The sequence below is a fragment of the Dioscorea cayenensis genome, chromosome 7 (genome assembly GCF_009730915.1).
Source record: "Dioscorea cayenensis subsp. rotundata cultivar TDr96_F1 chromosome 7, TDr96_F1_v2_PseudoChromosome.rev07_lg8_w22 25.fasta, whole genome shotgun sequence".
NCBI classification, from domain to species: Eukaryota; Viridiplantae; Streptophyta; class Magnoliopsida; order Dioscoreales; family Dioscoreaceae; genus Dioscorea; species Dioscorea cayenensis.
This window is the reverse complement of record NC_052477.1, coordinates 4,990,177-5,006,267: the sequence shown is the minus strand read 5'-3', so window position 1 is coordinate 5,006,267 and position 16,091 is coordinate 4,990,177. Positions and strand designations below refer to the sequence as shown.

Below are 16,091 nucleotides of genomic sequence, written 5' to 3'. Positions count from 1 at the left end.
TTCTCTTCAATATCTCAAGAAAATAACAAATAAAAATCAATTTTAACTAATTATTCATCATTCAATTAACCATTCAAAACAACAACTACAACACATCAAAAAAGAAATCCAAAAAATCACCTTATGAACAAGATTGTTCCTCTTCAATATTTCCACAACAAAAACCTCCACAACCCTTAAATCAAGAACCCAAGCAAACACCTTAACCAAAAATAAAAATAAAAAATCAAGAACTCACCATTCATTATCACAAACACTTGAACTACAAAAACTTAAAAACCAAAAACTAGCTCATTGTTTTTTCAACATGCATTCACAATACTACCTCATTGTTCTTCAATGCCATTCATATACCTTTAACATATGCATGGATTTAAAAGCTCATCACTAATGAGCAATTAAGAAGAAGAAGTTGCAATTTTTCAACATGCACTCACAATACTAGCTCATTGTTCTTCAATGGCATACATAAAGCAAAGAGTACTAGAAAACATCAATTAAAGCAAAAATTCCAACCAAATTCCAACCATTCATTATCTCAACATGCATTCACAATAATAGCTCATTGTTCTTCAATAACATTCATAAACTACCAAAGTTGCACAAACAATTCACCAAACCATAAATAGTAAAACATCATAAACTTCAACTATGATCATAGGTCCAAGACTTTCGCGTTATTCCACAAAGTTCTATTCAAAATGATAAGTAGTACCAATATAAAAATAACCAACTCCTTCCCATACTCATCTCCTCATTCTAACACTTGGCTATCAAATGGATAAACCTGCAAAAGCATAATGTTAAATATACATGTAATGAACACTAATTAATCATCAAAGTTACATTGCTAAAATGTTAAATTCTTACCAAGATGAGTCAAGCATTGGGTGGGCAATATGACATCCTTGACAAGAAAACCCGGCAAAAGCGCAATTTTCTTTCAGCCGGAAGGTCCCAAAATACTGTCAGTTGATCTTCATGAAGCATATATCAAATTTAACCTCATTCTAAAGGTTATGGTTGAGTTAATAAACACATTTGCTATATCATAAAAATATATGTATATATATATATATATAAGGTCTCACCGAAAAAGAACTTATTAACATGATACATATATAGCATTTAGAGGAGGATCAAGTAATAAGATCTAAATCTTTAGGAACTAAAGTTGTCATGCATATCCTCCATTAAATTGATTCTGCAAGTTTTATTTCAACTTCATTGCAATATAAATAAAAATATAATAATGATAGTACAATCATATTTCTCATATGAGTCATATTAGTTGTTATTTTCTTGAAGTTAATGATTTTTAACTATAAACAACTTAGATTTGTACAAATAATCAAGATCAACTTTGCTTACAATCACTTATTGTTTCAATCAAATACATATTAAAATTTTCAGAAATTTGATTACTTGTCACTCCTATGTGACATTGTCAATTAATATTTTTTTAAAGAAAAATGATGGAGAAGTCTAGTTTAGCTTAGTTATCATATAATTCCATTGTTAGCATGCATGGCCAAGAAGATGAGTCCAAATTTTAGAATATCAATCACATAAAGTTCTCACATTTTGATGGCCCTATCTATTTATAAACTAATCATAGCATTATATTAAAATACACATGGTGTGGTCTGTTTATGTGGCTAATATTGCATAGGTTCATAATTTTTTTTTTATTAAAGTGGCATAGGTTCCTAATTTTGTTCTAATCTAAAAATCTGGGAGATTTCAATTAACACAGTGAATATTTTAGTAGTATTCTTGATGGAGTTTATATACAGTGAGTAGCTAGGTGGAAGGAGGGCTAATTAATGATTGATTTAAATCCTTAATGTTTTAAGGATTATGATCAATATCCACCTTTCCAAAAAAAGAGAAGAAAAACGTTGCTATCTCGGTGAATCAAAAAGCCACGACGCATGACCTTTTCCAAATCATAGCATTCACACGACTTTTGGCTACTTAATTTGTTGCACATGACATGAGATTAAATGCTTTAATAGCTCCTCTTCCCATGGATATATGATAAAATAATATTATGATCGATCCATAGATGTAAATTCGTTCAATGGCACTGCATCTTTCATTGATGTAGTATCATGGCCCATGCTTAACCTTGGTAAGCAATTAAGCACTAGTGATTCAATGCATGCTTTTATTTTCAGAACTCGGTTGATAGTGGAAAGAACAGTGCAATTTCTCCCTAGTTAAAAAAACAGGGGGTTGAAATTAGTGATAACTAATGCTTAATTTGTTAAGGAACTTGGGCCGAACACAGGCAGTTCTTCCCAGACACATATGGAAAAGCTGCAGCCAAACCAATAAACATTATTATTAATTAAAAAACCATTATTAGTTTATTGATTCACAGGGCATTTCATAATGATGAAGCTATGATTAGGAGGAGATTAGCTCATGAAAATTGGTAATGTGATTGGCAGAGCAACAAAAAGATGAGTTAAACAAATGGCCGAATCTCTGAAAATACAGTTGAATCATGCATTTTCCCATAAACTAGTTGAAGTTTACCATCCCATGGAAAAGCCAAACTATCATAACAATAATTCAAAAACACACACACACACACACACACAAGAATGGTGACCTGATGGCGGCGTTGGTGATGTCGATGTCGGACGGACACTCGCCGGCGACGATGACGAGCGCAAGAACCCGATCTCAAGAGCCTTGCCAACAGGGATGTGCAGCTTCTCAAAAGGATGAAGATGGCAAGCTAGGGTTTGGTTATTTAACTTTTATAATGTGTTTTTTTGTTGTTTGTCAAGGGCAAAATAGTCATTTCACAAGGGGGGAATGGTTTCATTCCCCCCCATATTGGGGGGAATACTTGATTGTCCTGTGGGGGTTAATGGTGACCCCCTCAGGGTAATGGTGACCTCTCAAAAAAACTTCCCAAACAAAGGCATGGAAATGTGTAACTAATGGTGACCCTCTTGGGGGAACCATTCCCCCATCCAAACATACACTTATATGCAAATAGAGGGGGCACGTGCATCTGACCCGGCGGGCCTGCCAACCCGTAACCGGACCCACTACATACGGCCCAACCTGTAGTGGGTCTAGTTTTGTCAACCGGCGAATTGGCGGGTTCGGGCCGGCAAAACCCGCCGGGTTGCTATTCTTTTTCAAAAAAATTTGAGCATGAAATTGCCTCTCCACATATTTGAACCCATGACCTCTATCAACTTAATGTAATGCTCTAACCAACTACACCAATTTTTATTAGGTGACCACTATTATAGATTAATATATATATATATAAAATTGTTAGAGACATCATTAATTGTAAACCACACTTATGTGTATTTTGTGCTTATAAACATACATCTAATACAAGTAAATACATGTTGGACTTAACAAACTATTAATTATCTTCATCAAAATATAAATTTATATAAATAATTAAAGTGTGCTTTAGTATTATTTTTTTTTAAAAAAAAAGGCGACGATCATCTGTATTTATGGCATGTGAATGTGGGGTGCAACATCACTCGTGAATTGTTTCTTTCAACGAAGATTAGAACCCTCACCACTCCGTACATTAGATAAGAGACTTATTATTTTTTTTCATCAACAAACATAATGAGTATAAAAAATAACACCTTATAATTCAAGACCAAAAGTAAAACTTAGATAGATTTCAATAGATATAGATAAATAAATGGGTGACAACTCTAATAAAAAATTAAAAAACTAATATTTATCACATAAAAAAAATGTACATACAATTTAATTAGATAGATAAATGAATTTAATGCAATATTTTTTTCTCAAAATTATTTTCAAATTTTTTAAGTTGTCTCGACTTTATCTAATTCATTAGAATTAATTTTTTATTTTTAAAAATTATTTAAAAAACTTAATATGAAATATAGTTTAATTTGTTTTAACAACAATGTTAGAAAAACATTGTGGAAAGGATGCCCAGGAGGTGAGAGGTTTTATAAAGTGCTGGGCCTGACGGGTTGGGCCCGAACCTGGCGGGTTTGAGGAACTGTCGGGCCTGGTTCGAGTCCCTTTCAGCCGACCCGTGATCCGCCGGGTCTGGCGGGTCAACCCGGCCCAGAGAGTTAGTACTGTTGCACAGGCCGGTCAAAGACCTACCCAGACCCGCCGGGTCAGGCCCGGTTAACCGGCCCGTGCCCATCTCTGTATGCAAACAATCAATACCTTCTGATTTTTTTACATTTTTTTTCTTCAAAATGTTTGTTGTATGCACTTATCAATCTAAAAATGCTTATATTTGAAAATATATTCCCATATAAAATAAAATAAACAAGATAAAAAAAATAAATGAGTTTCAAGCTAAACATAATACCTCTACCGTCATTTTACTGCATTTTTTAATTTTGAATAATATTTTCAAAAAAAAAATAGAAAACCAAAATTCCCTCCAGACAAACACATCAATCATATACCAACTAATGATTTTCACATTCAAACAGCTATTGATATAATTTCTCAATTAAGGACTCTAAACATGGCCAAATAACATATAAATGATCACCTTTGTTGTTAGAAAGAATTTTGCATCATTTGGACTTTGTTTGGTGTTAACAGAGACTGAAACACTGTAACCTAAAAAATTATACAGCATACATGAAGATATCACATTACATATACTAACATGAAACAAGAAGAAGAAAAAAGAGATCATGGTATTCTTCCTTCATGATTTTAGTCCCTGGACCCAAATGTCAATCAGCATTATTGGAATTCCGAGAGCTTGCGAGTATATGAAGATAGCTGTAAAATTAGGGCATCAATCAGATCATCACATAGAAAGTAGGCAAGCATAAAAGGAAATCGTAATCTATATTGTATCTACCTCTAATTCTCTTTGGAAAATTGTAACAAATGAATGGTAATTCTTCGATGAATGTAGATATCAATGCCTTCACTTTGTGGTTAGACTTCTGATAACCAAATGTAATGCTCGCAAAAACCTGAGTGCGGTTAGACTTTTGATAATATGTTGTTACTAGTTGGATTGATATGAAACTTACCATGAGCACTGTGATTTTCGTATTAGATGAAGGTGCGCTCTAAAAGAACGGCAGCACATATCAGACCAAAGAGGCAAAACAAGGACAAGATATTGATAAATCCATTTGAAGAATCGTGAAAGAAGTAAACTTTGTGTTTGTCACTGTCGCCACGAAAGCCTCTGGCTATCATTGCCTGTCAGAAAGCTTTTGAAGATCAGAGGACTGAAACTTAAATAAAGCCATACAATCATGTGAAGGAGACTAGATTTTCCATGCTAAAGAATGAAGAAACAATAGCAAACATAGCAATGATACAACATCACATTCATTTTGGAGTCTAAAGGAGAAGAAATAAAATTTGAAGTAGGGGGTGATGCTTGGACATAATTGCGTTGTTCCATATGTTTGAATGCACAGATTAGCATAACTGTAAACTATGATTTCAAACTCAAAATAAATGCAATGCAAAACTAGCAATTATAGGTTATAAAAGCATTTTCAAAACTTATAATAACCTTTTTCTTTTATAAGTTTGCCATATATTTATGCCATCAACCAATTTGTCAAGGACAGGCTATGCTATTTTTTTATTTTGAGTATCTAACACTTTTTATAACCGATATAATGCAAAGATTATATTGAACATGCTAATTGCCTGCATAGTAAAATAGAATTCACATGCTGACCCACATTTACAATCAAGACAATGCTAGCAATGAGTATTTTTATATTGTTTCCAAATAGTACGAGACAAGATGATTTAAAACATATTGATTATTATGTTGGCCTGTCAATTTGGATGAAAAGACCTTGTAGCTTTACAACTTTATACAGTATTTACTAAGCAACATATTAAATTATCTGCATATGGTATGGATATTTTCATTATTTCATGTTAAAATTATTCAAATATAAGCTAGGACAATATATGAAATTTGATCCACAGGATTTTATGTCACCATCCCAATCGTACCACAAAACAAATTCCGCAGAGGCAAAATTACAATTCAACGAAATTTGTAATAAATCAGATATAAAGAACTATGAACCAAAAATGAACCTTAGAAATTTGCTCAGCATGATTAAAAATGTTCTTGAAGATCCTATGAGCGTACATGAAGAATACTGCAAAAGTCAACAAAATAAACAAAACATATAAGTATGGTCTTTCTGCAACATTCAAGGTCAAATCTTCTATATTTCTTTCTTGCGAGGTACGATGAGGTCGCCAAATAATATGGTCAGTATGGCATATGAATATGAGTGGGTAAATATTTTATACAGATGCAGGAGTAAGACAATTTGAATTGCCAATGCCAAAAATGAAGGGGAGACAAGAATAGATATAATAATGATAAGAAACGGTAAAAAAGAAATGTAGTTGTATAAAAATCAAGTGCTTAAAATAGAAATACTAAAGCATGCCCTTTTATTTAAGTCAACATATAGCCTATTTTCTTCCAATCATTTTGTTCGTAGCCTAACAAATTTCCAATGCCTAAATTCAAGTTTGTGTAACACTTTGTAAGGGGAGCTAAGAAGACAATAGTGAGAACCAATAGCAATGCCATTAAAAATTCAACAAAAGTAAAGCAAGCTAAGCGAGTAATAGAGTTTATCACAAACCAAAGTTAGCATGTGCTAGATGTGTAACAGTATATGAAAACAACCTGTATGGCCTTAGGCAAGCTCAACAATGTAAGATGTTCTTAGATATGTTTAACTATAAAAGACCAGCCTAGCTCTCATGGGCATATGCACACAAATAATCTAATATTAGCAATAATGTTTGTAATAGCATCCCCCGCCGAGTAAGATGGTTAATCAATCCCAAATTGCCGCAACACCCTCTCCCCACCCACCGCCGTGCATTGTCTGATACCAACCAGCCTAGCCAAGCACGCCAAACCCTTCAAGAAGCATATCCTCCACCTCCATGAAAAAAGCCAATTAAAAAACAAAATCTAACGCAGCTACATTAACCGTTCCTATTGTTTCAAGCACTAAGGAGGGGGAAAAAAGAAGTAAAAAGTAGGTGTTGTGAAGGGGGGCAGGGGTGGTGTTCAGCTCACTCGTCTTTTAAGGCAAGTTTTTGGATTTAAGTACCAAGGAGCCTCCAGCCGGTGTTCCAAAGGTTGGGATGTTCACTGATAAAGCGGTACATAAGCTAGGTTCAGAACGTCATGAAACAATCCAGTCTATGTCCAGTGCAGGCGTTAGAGCATGCCATGAATCCTCTTGAAAGAGAGGGGTGCCCTCGGGAACATGGACACAGGTGGTGCAGTGATCAAAGATCACCATGAACCTATGTAGACCTGCCTGCTAACTTACTTCTCATATAGGGTTCCAAGGTCAACAAAAGCTGGAGATAGATCATCAGCAGGGGGAAAAGAAAGATGTCAATGATAAACGGATTCATTCATAACATCAAGACCAAACCATCATCAACTATTTGCAGAGAAGCTTCTAGAATATCTTGAACCAGTAAAACATTGCTTTACCTGCAATTTTCCCTTCCTCAAACGAAGATGAAGCAAAACCTTAATAAGCTTATATGCATAATGCTCTGAGCTACCCTTATACATTTATAAAAAGGAGGGATGGTGAGAAAAGCCATCACCAATTTTTTTTTCTATCTTTACCTCACCAATCATTCAAGACCTTTGAAATATGCCTCAAAGATATGTTTTTCAATTTGTTCCATGTGGGTGGGTGAATGCCTTGTCCAGACCATGTTAATGTAAATCCTTCCAGTTTCTCAAGCGAAGATCCAAATAATTGAAGACTCTACGATGTAGAAAGTTGTGGTTTGAAAGGTGGACTAAGATTCTAAGATGTAGATTAGCTCACACATCATGAAAAGAAGAGGGAAAAATAAAGAAAAAGTATGGTGTCATTTTCACAAGAAATAAAACCATGGTTAGAGTATTGGAGAAATAGGTGGAAGTTAGAATACAATGGAATTAAAAATTCCGAGTTTAAGATTTTCTTTCCAAGATGGTATTAAAATTCTATAATCTTAGATTACAAGATCAAAGTCATGCATATATGTTTTTGGTAGAGAAATAACACCTCCATACAAAGAAAAAAGTTGTGATTTCTTCAATGTGCTCAACGCTACACTATGGCTGACAGTTGTCTGTATACAAAGAAATGCTAATGTATGATATTAGAGCAATTTCAATGCTGTCACTCAGTCTTAGAGCAACCATAAATTAAAAACAGTAAGATATACCTACTTTAGTAGTGACTTTAATAATTCTCAAACTCATTCTCAATACTAATTATAAATCATATAGTAGAGTTGGTTCCACTGTCCATTTAAATTGAGATTCCTTCGCATCAATTATAGGAATGCAAAAAAAATCATTCTGGAGACAAATAACTAAGGAAACCACCCAGTTCAAACATCAACAGCAAAGGACAATTTTTGTTAAAAGTATAATACTTTCACATAAAATTTAAGACAATAAAATTATGTCTATTAGCTTCTATGTTATCTAGCACTAATGTTTACTATTTGATACATACCATCCAATGATTCCATCACTGTCAATTGTTTCCAGTTTATCCGACGAGCGACAATGCCTAATGCAGCATTACGGACCTAACAATTATCACAACCACACAGTAAATTAGAGGAAGCTGAAAAAGGAAATGAACTATAGGATAAGAATACAAAAAAATTATTACTCCTTTACATCAGAAATATCAGTAGATTTAATACAAAATGCTAAAAGATTAAAAACAGAGGAAGCTATTAAAATATCCATAGACTCGGTCAACTTTGGTATGCCACCTAAATATAAACAAAATAAAACTTGCCTCATCAAAGACCAAATTTATAAACCTCAGTGACAGTAGCAGAGTCAGTATTATCTCAGCAACTGGAACACGAAGAACTGTGAATGGAACCATAAACCACCGCAGTGCAGAGGCAAGTTGCTCCGGAGTCGTGGTTGTTAGGCACAAACTGGCACTTTGAAAGATCTTCCAAAAATTAAAAAACAAAGGATTCTCTGTTAAGTTTTCTTGGCATACTATGGAAATAAAAAGAACATGTTTTGAACTGACATCTAAACTACAATTCAAGTTGAGTCAGCAAAGACAGGAAGAAAATATAAAGGGGAAAGAAAAACTTAAGAACATCAAGCTGCACACAGTCAAGAAACAGATAAAATGGTCCATCAGGGTATCAGTACGTGGTCAATTCATTAAATCATTAAGCGAAGGTTGTGAATAAATCTAAAATAATCACTTCTAGTATTGAAAGAGAAAAAGTGATGGGAAACATCAAACTAATATATCCATGTACATTAAGATGGAATTGCAATTATGGCCCTAATTCACTTCAAAGTCTCTGCATAAGGGAGGGTAAACTAGATGGAATTATCATTGGTGGTGAGACAAGATAAGCTATGCCAACTTAGAATAGCTGAGCATTACTCATACATTCATAACATGTTTGCAGAAGACACTCTACTGAAACAAATGAAAAAAGGTCACAGCTAAGGTCTGATGATGTAGGTGCAACTCACAAAGGAACATAAAAGGGAAAAGAACACTTACTGGAGTGGTCAACACTCAACACATTGTGGCACAAGAGGAAGAAATGGAGACAAATCAAAATCACATAACAGAATAGTCACAAAAAGAAAACATACTGTGAATGACAGGCATGCAGACGTACTAGCTAGTGACAAGCCTTTCCTCGTTAATTGCAGTGGTCCAAGCTTCATAATCAAATATGAATAACCACTCAATGATGAAGGGATACCAGGCAATCCTATCAATGATGGGGGAGGAGTTCTTGATTGAAGAAATGTCGGCACACTGTCTGTTCCAAAACCCAGCATCACAAACAAAATCCCTGAAAGGAGAGCTACTCTGCCTAGTTGATCCTACAAAAATAAAACAGTAAGTTTAGTAACACAACAAAAGCAAAAATTGAATACTGCTCATATCATACCATACCATATGGGTATTCAAGGAAATTGAAGAAAAAAGGAAATTATCTGATAGGTGGAAACCAAAAGTTGACAGTGATCATCATATAATCATGCGTCCTGCAAACAAGATGAGGTCACTATGTAGTAAAGACCATCATATATGCAGAAGCAATGGATTAACTTTCACATTTCAAATTGATATGGAGATCCTGGTCAGCAAAACTCACTAAAATGTTTCATGTAGGCGAACTATCTTGTCAACTATGGGCAGCCCTGTGGGTTTATGATCTCCAGATAAAGGAGAAGAAGACATAAAGCAATTATGGAGAACATAATGAAGCAAAAACTTAAAATGTAAATGGCATATGCAAGAAATTTGAATATTCTTGTGCTATGAAGTGAGTGAAGTTAATTTATGAAGATAAGTGCTTAGAGATTCTTCAAGGTATATTGAGTTATTAAAACTGCACATAAGTAAAATTGCACACAATCTCTTAACTGCATTATTTTGTATTAAAACAAGATCACTGCAAGCCAAGTCAATTGCTTATCAAGCTCACCATCCAAATTTGAGTAGGAAGAACTGAAATTGACAAGATTGAGAGGTAGCCGACCAATCCGAAGCGTATGTAAATATTTGACCTTGCCGGTAAAATTACAAGAGCCAAAAGCCATATCTGTCAAAACCATCAACAAGAAGAGTATAACAGCACCTTGACCATCAATGAACATCTGACATGTATACGTATACACATAAAAAATACATGGTACGGTGCAACTAATGAAAAAAGTTGAAACACAGCAAAAGATACAATTTTGAACACAAAATCTAGCAAAAGAACTGGTCTACAACAGCAATTACAAAGGACATGGTCTACAAGACTAAAATGCAGACTGTTTCCCAACCGGTTATTTAATCAATTCTACGATCAAGCAAAATCAATCAAATGCCAACAGCACCGATCATACTCTAAACTAAAAGGATAGGGGGAAAAAAAGGGGGGGAAAAGCAATAAAAGAAGGCAAAATAGAAGGTAAAGAAATTTCTTTTCCCTGAATTGGTTACAAGCCAGCAAACAAATTCAATCTGAAAACACCAATACAGGCCAAAAATTTCAAAGCAAAGCAATTACGAAAAGAAAGAAAGCCAACCAATTTGATTCTCGGGTCGACAGAATGGAGGAAGGTGCGAGGAGACTCGATGAACTGGCAAATTGGGCTGGAGGTGGCACCGGCTATCACCCTGAGGATTCTCTCCGGAGAGATAGCGCCATGGAGGATCCAAGATTCCCATCCTTTTGAAGGTGTTCCCTCGTTGTGCGGCTGCTGCGCCGCAAAGCAATTCAATGGAGTCCTCTTCTTCACAACATTGGCACCAAGTTTCGGCAATCCGGAGAAGATCAGACGAGAAGAATGGAAGATGGATGAATGCGAGAAGCGGAGGGCATTAGGGTTAGGGTTTGGGGAAGAGAAGAAGGAAGGATAGAGAAGAGTAGAGTAAGACATGGCGGGGGAGAGCTTGCAGGAAGGTTGTGTTGGAGTCCTTTTATCCCATTTTCTTTATTTATTTTTTATTTATTTTTTTATTAATAAAAAAGTTTCATGTTTTTAATTTTTTTTTTTTCAAAAAATAACTATTTAAATTTTAAATATTTTTTAAAAAATCAAATGCAAGTTTTTGTTTTTATATTTTACCATATTCAATTCTTCTGCCTAGTGATGCAAAAGTTTAATGATAATGAATTTATTTTTAATATGGCAGATTGAGGGTTTTATTCGCTTTTGGAAATATGATTGAATATGTAATGAATGTGTGAGTGATGATAGCTCGTCTATATTTTATTAAAAAAATTTAATATATTTATAAAAATATTTGTCCAACATAAAAGTTTTTGGTCGTGTGTGTGATACTTGTCTTGCTGTAAAAAATGTTTTATAAAAACTTTCATTATCTAAGTTTAAAACCTATTAAACATAATGATGCCAAAAAAAAATTTTATTTATATCGTAAAGCCAATCTCAACGTCCACCAATCAAATTATACTAACCAGACGATCAATTTTTTTTTTTATTTAATTTGCATAAATGACTTTTTTTTCTATTTAATTTGTAGTTTATATTCATTTATTTATTTATTTATTTATTTATTTTTTCATTTTATCTTATAAAAACTGCGACTGCGGCGAGAGAGTCAAGCCTAATTTGTAATATTTTTTTAAAAGAATTAGTAAGAACTTTTTATATATTTTATTCTAGTTATATGGTGGCTTTTTTTTAAAATATTACAAAAAAAATATTTACTAAATTACGCATGTTTGGGATTATTTACCAAAATACGCACGTTGGTGGAAAATGGTAAAATTTTCCCCGTTTTCAGCTTTTTTTATTTTTTTTATTTTAAAATATAGAAAACGGGAGATTTTCTCCCGTTTTCATTTTTTTTTAATTAAAAAATTATGAAAACTGGAGAAACTCTCCCGTTTTCATAATTTTTTAAATTTTTTTAATAAAAGAAAAAGGAAAATGGGAGAAACTCTCCCGTTTTCTTTTTTCTTTTTATTAAAAAGCCTCAAAAAGCAGATAAAAGCTCTTTTTGTCCTCGATTTGCTGGAAAAAGCTGAAAAGCCAAACAAGAAAACAGAGAAACAAAAAATTAAAAAGAAAGTTCCTCAAAACACAGAGGTCTTCGCTCCTAGGCTTTTTCACCCGTGCTTTTATTAAAAAGCAAAAACAAGAACATTGAGTAATAGCTTTAGTAACGGATATAAATTTATCCGTTGAATTATTTTATTATTATTATTTTTTATATAATTCCCACTTCCCATTTCATACTATCTCCCCCTCCATTCTCATTTTCTCTTATTTTAATCTTACTTCAAGTTCTAATTGTGCGGGTATTTTCTACTTACACATGTACTGGGATTTTACATTGATAATTTTTCAGATGGCTTCTTAAGATTACAGAGTGATCACATTTCATCCATTTTTGTCGGAAAAGATAATATTTTTTTTATACTTAGATAACTTTGAAATTAATTATTTATTAATTATTATATTAAGGCATTAGTTTCACATAATAATTTTTTATGTCATAATTATTAATCGTATTAATAATTATCTTATTAGCGGCCGAAGCATGTTTAATTAGATAACACACTATATTTTTAGGATAATTTTTTTTATTAATAATTGTATTATGTCATAATTAATTATTGTATTAATAATTGTTAACCTCGAAGCATGTTTACTTAGATAACCTAGTATATTATTTGGTTATTTTTTATTAATAATTGTATTAAATCATTATTTCATATTAATGATTGTATTATATCATAATTATTAATCGTATTAATAATTATCTTATTAGCACCCCAATCATGTTTAATTAGATAACCCATTATATCTTTAGGGTAATTTTTTTATTATTAATAATCATATTTTGTCATTAGGTTTTATGAATAATTTTATTATGTCATAATTAATTATTGTATTAATAATTGTTATATTAACACTATGAATGTTTATTTAGATAACCTAGTATATTATTTGGTTATTTTTTATTAATAATTGTATTAAATCATTATTTTATATTAATAATTGTATTATATCATAATTCTTAATCGTATTAATAATTATCTTATTAGCACCCAATCATGTTTAATTAGATAACCCACTACATTTTTAGGGTAATTTTTTTATTATTAATAATCGTATTATGTCATTAGGTTTTATGAATAATTTTATTATGTCATAATTAATTATTGTATTAATAATTGTTATATTAACCGCTAATAATGTTTATTTAGATAACCTAGTATATTATTTGGTTATTTTTTATTAATAATTGTATTAAGTCATTATTTTATATTAATAATTGTATTATATCATAATTCTTAATCGTATTAATAATTATCTTATTAGCACCCCAATCATGTTTAATTAGATAACCCACTATATTTTTAGGTTAATTTTTTTATTATTAATAATCGTATTATGTCATTAGGTTTTATGAATAATTTTATTATGTCATAATTAATTATTGTATTAATAATTGTTATATTAACCTCGAAGAATGTTTATTTAAATAACTTAGTATATTATTCGGTTATTTTTATCAATAAATGTATTAAGTCATTATTTTATATTAATAATTATATTATGTCATAATTATTAATCATATTAATAATTATCTTATTAGCACCCAATCATGTTTAATTAGATAACCCACTACATTTTTAGGTAATTTTGTTTATTATTAATAATTGTATTATGTCATTAGATTTTATGAATAATTTTATTATGTCATAATTAATTATTGTATTAATAATTGTTATATTAACCTTGAAGCATGTTTATTTAGAAAACCTAATATATTATTAGGTTTTTTTTATTAATAATTGTATTAAGTCATTATTTTAGATAACCTAGTATATTATTAGGTTAATTTTTTATTGTATTAATAATTGTTATATTATGGCTGAAGCATGTTTTTTTAGATAACCTAGTATACTATAGGACACCAATGTTTATGGTTTACTCTTCAATCATATTTAATTTTTCGATGGCATATGTTCGGATTTATGATTTTTTCGTGTCTTATATTTTTTCAAGTCAACCTATTTTATTTTCCCATTTAATATGAAATTGATTAATTTATAACTTTCTACAGTATGCTCGGGTTCTTAGGTGTAGACATGTGTCTATCGCAAAGCCTCCTCCACAAATCATAGGCCTTTTAAGAGAAGCCGGGTTCTATCATGCGGCTCAAATTCTTAATTTCCGAATTGATGCCGCTCTTGTGAGCGCATTAGTGGAGAGATAGCGGACTGAAACACACATTCCACCTTACATGCTGTGAGACAACAATCACGTTGGAAGATGTGGCACTATTGCTTGGCTTACGATTAACGGCCACGAAGTCATCGGGCAGACTTCCGGCTTAGGAAGTGTTGTCTGTGCAGAGTTGCTCAGAGTGGTCCCACCGGCGGAGCAAAGGAAAGGCTAGAGTATAACTCTAACGTGGCTTGAGGAAACATTTGGCATGCTGTCATACGATGCAGGTCAACGACAGATAGAATGTTATGCACGTGCCTATATCCTAAGGCTTATCGGTTGTGTCCTTATGTCAAATATGTCTCAGAACAGGGTTCATCTGAAGTGGTTACCACTTCTGAGGGATTTTACAAAAGCAGGAAGATACAGTTGGGGTTCAGCATGTCTAGCAACCCTGTACAGGTCTTTATGTCGTGCATCCAACAAGGATATGAAAAATATCAGTGGATCTATGATATTACTTCAAGCATGGGCATGGTACAGGATTTCAAGTATATCGTATCCTTTCCTTTGGCTCGTAGGTGAGAGCAAAGTAAATTGATGATTCATTTTACACTTAATTATAATACATTGAAATTATAATTCATTCTCATTTTTCAGGTGGGCGCACATTGAAGTGGATGATGATAGTCGTAGCAACAAGCACAATGTGAAGATATATAGGCAGCTACTAGATCGGTTGGAGATGCAACAGGTAATGTTGTTAAAAAAAAAACTGATAATTCATACACATATTTTAGATATTAATAATCATTGATTATTTGGTAAATAATTTTGAACAGTTTATATGGCGGCCTTATGATTCGAATGAGATAATCGCACAAGTGCCACATGACATTTTCGCAGACAGACCTTTATGGGCTGCATTTACATCATTGATTTGCTTCGAAGTTGTTGAGTGGCACCAAACAGATCGAGTGACAAGACAATTTGGCTTCGCCCAAGGTGTCCCAGAAACAAACTGTTGCAACACTGATAGTCATCTTGGTAATTCGTTGTAGGACTCCTCCCAATTGCCAAATGCTGCTTCAACCATTTTTTGCTTAGTTGTCCATACTTTCCTATATGTCGGTGTGTATTCGTATCGATTTTTGATCTCCGCTATTAAAACCGATACATTGATGCTTGGCTGCTGTTGGACTAGTGCTTGTATTTGACGACAAATCATGTTTGAATCCAGCTTCGAATGATCCTACGAGATCATTGCTGATGAACACGTGTGAGGCCCAGTGTACTTTGTAATTTCCCAAAGCTGTCTCCGCTTGCTGTAGGATGTGCGAACCCT

The 16,091-nt window shown here is 32.8% G+C and overlaps 1 protein-coding gene across 1 annotated transcript; it reads right to left on the bottom strand.

The window, feature by feature from the left end:
* Positions 1 to 4,530: 4,530 nt before the first annotated feature.
* On the bottom strand, positions 4,531 to 11,495 carry LOC120265553 (protein ABCI12, chloroplastic). Its single transcript, XM_039273495.1, has 9 exons — positions 11,126 to 11,495; positions 10,534 to 10,650; positions 9,689 to 9,925; positions 8,850 to 9,014; positions 8,556 to 8,631; positions 6,085 to 6,149; positions 5,043 to 5,217; positions 4,865 to 4,982; positions 4,531 to 4,782 (listed from the first exon to the last, which is right to left on the bottom strand). The coding sequence occupies exons 1-7, from the start codon at positions 11,477 to 11,479 to the stop codon at positions 5,065 to 5,067; spliced, it is 1,167 nt and encodes a 388-aa protein (XP_039129429.1). The 5' UTR covers positions 11,480 to 11,495; the 3' UTR covers positions 4,531 to 4,782; positions 4,865 to 4,982; positions 5,043 to 5,064.
* Between the last annotated feature and the right edge of the window lie 4,596 nt (positions 11,496 to 16,091).

Coding starts and splice junctions, on each gene's coding strand:
- LOC120265553 (XM_039273495.1), bottom strand. CDS start 11,479: ATGTCTTACTCTACTCTTCTCTATCCTTCCTTCTTCTCTTCCCCAAAC. Junction 9,015..9,688: donor CTGCATGCCTGTCATTCACA/GTATGTTTTCTT, acceptor AATTTTTGGAAG/ATCTTTCAAAGTGCCAGTTT. Junction 8,632..8,849: donor TAAATTTGGTCTTTGATGAG/GCAAGTTTTATT, acceptor GATAATTGTTAG/GTCCGTAATGCTGCATTAGG.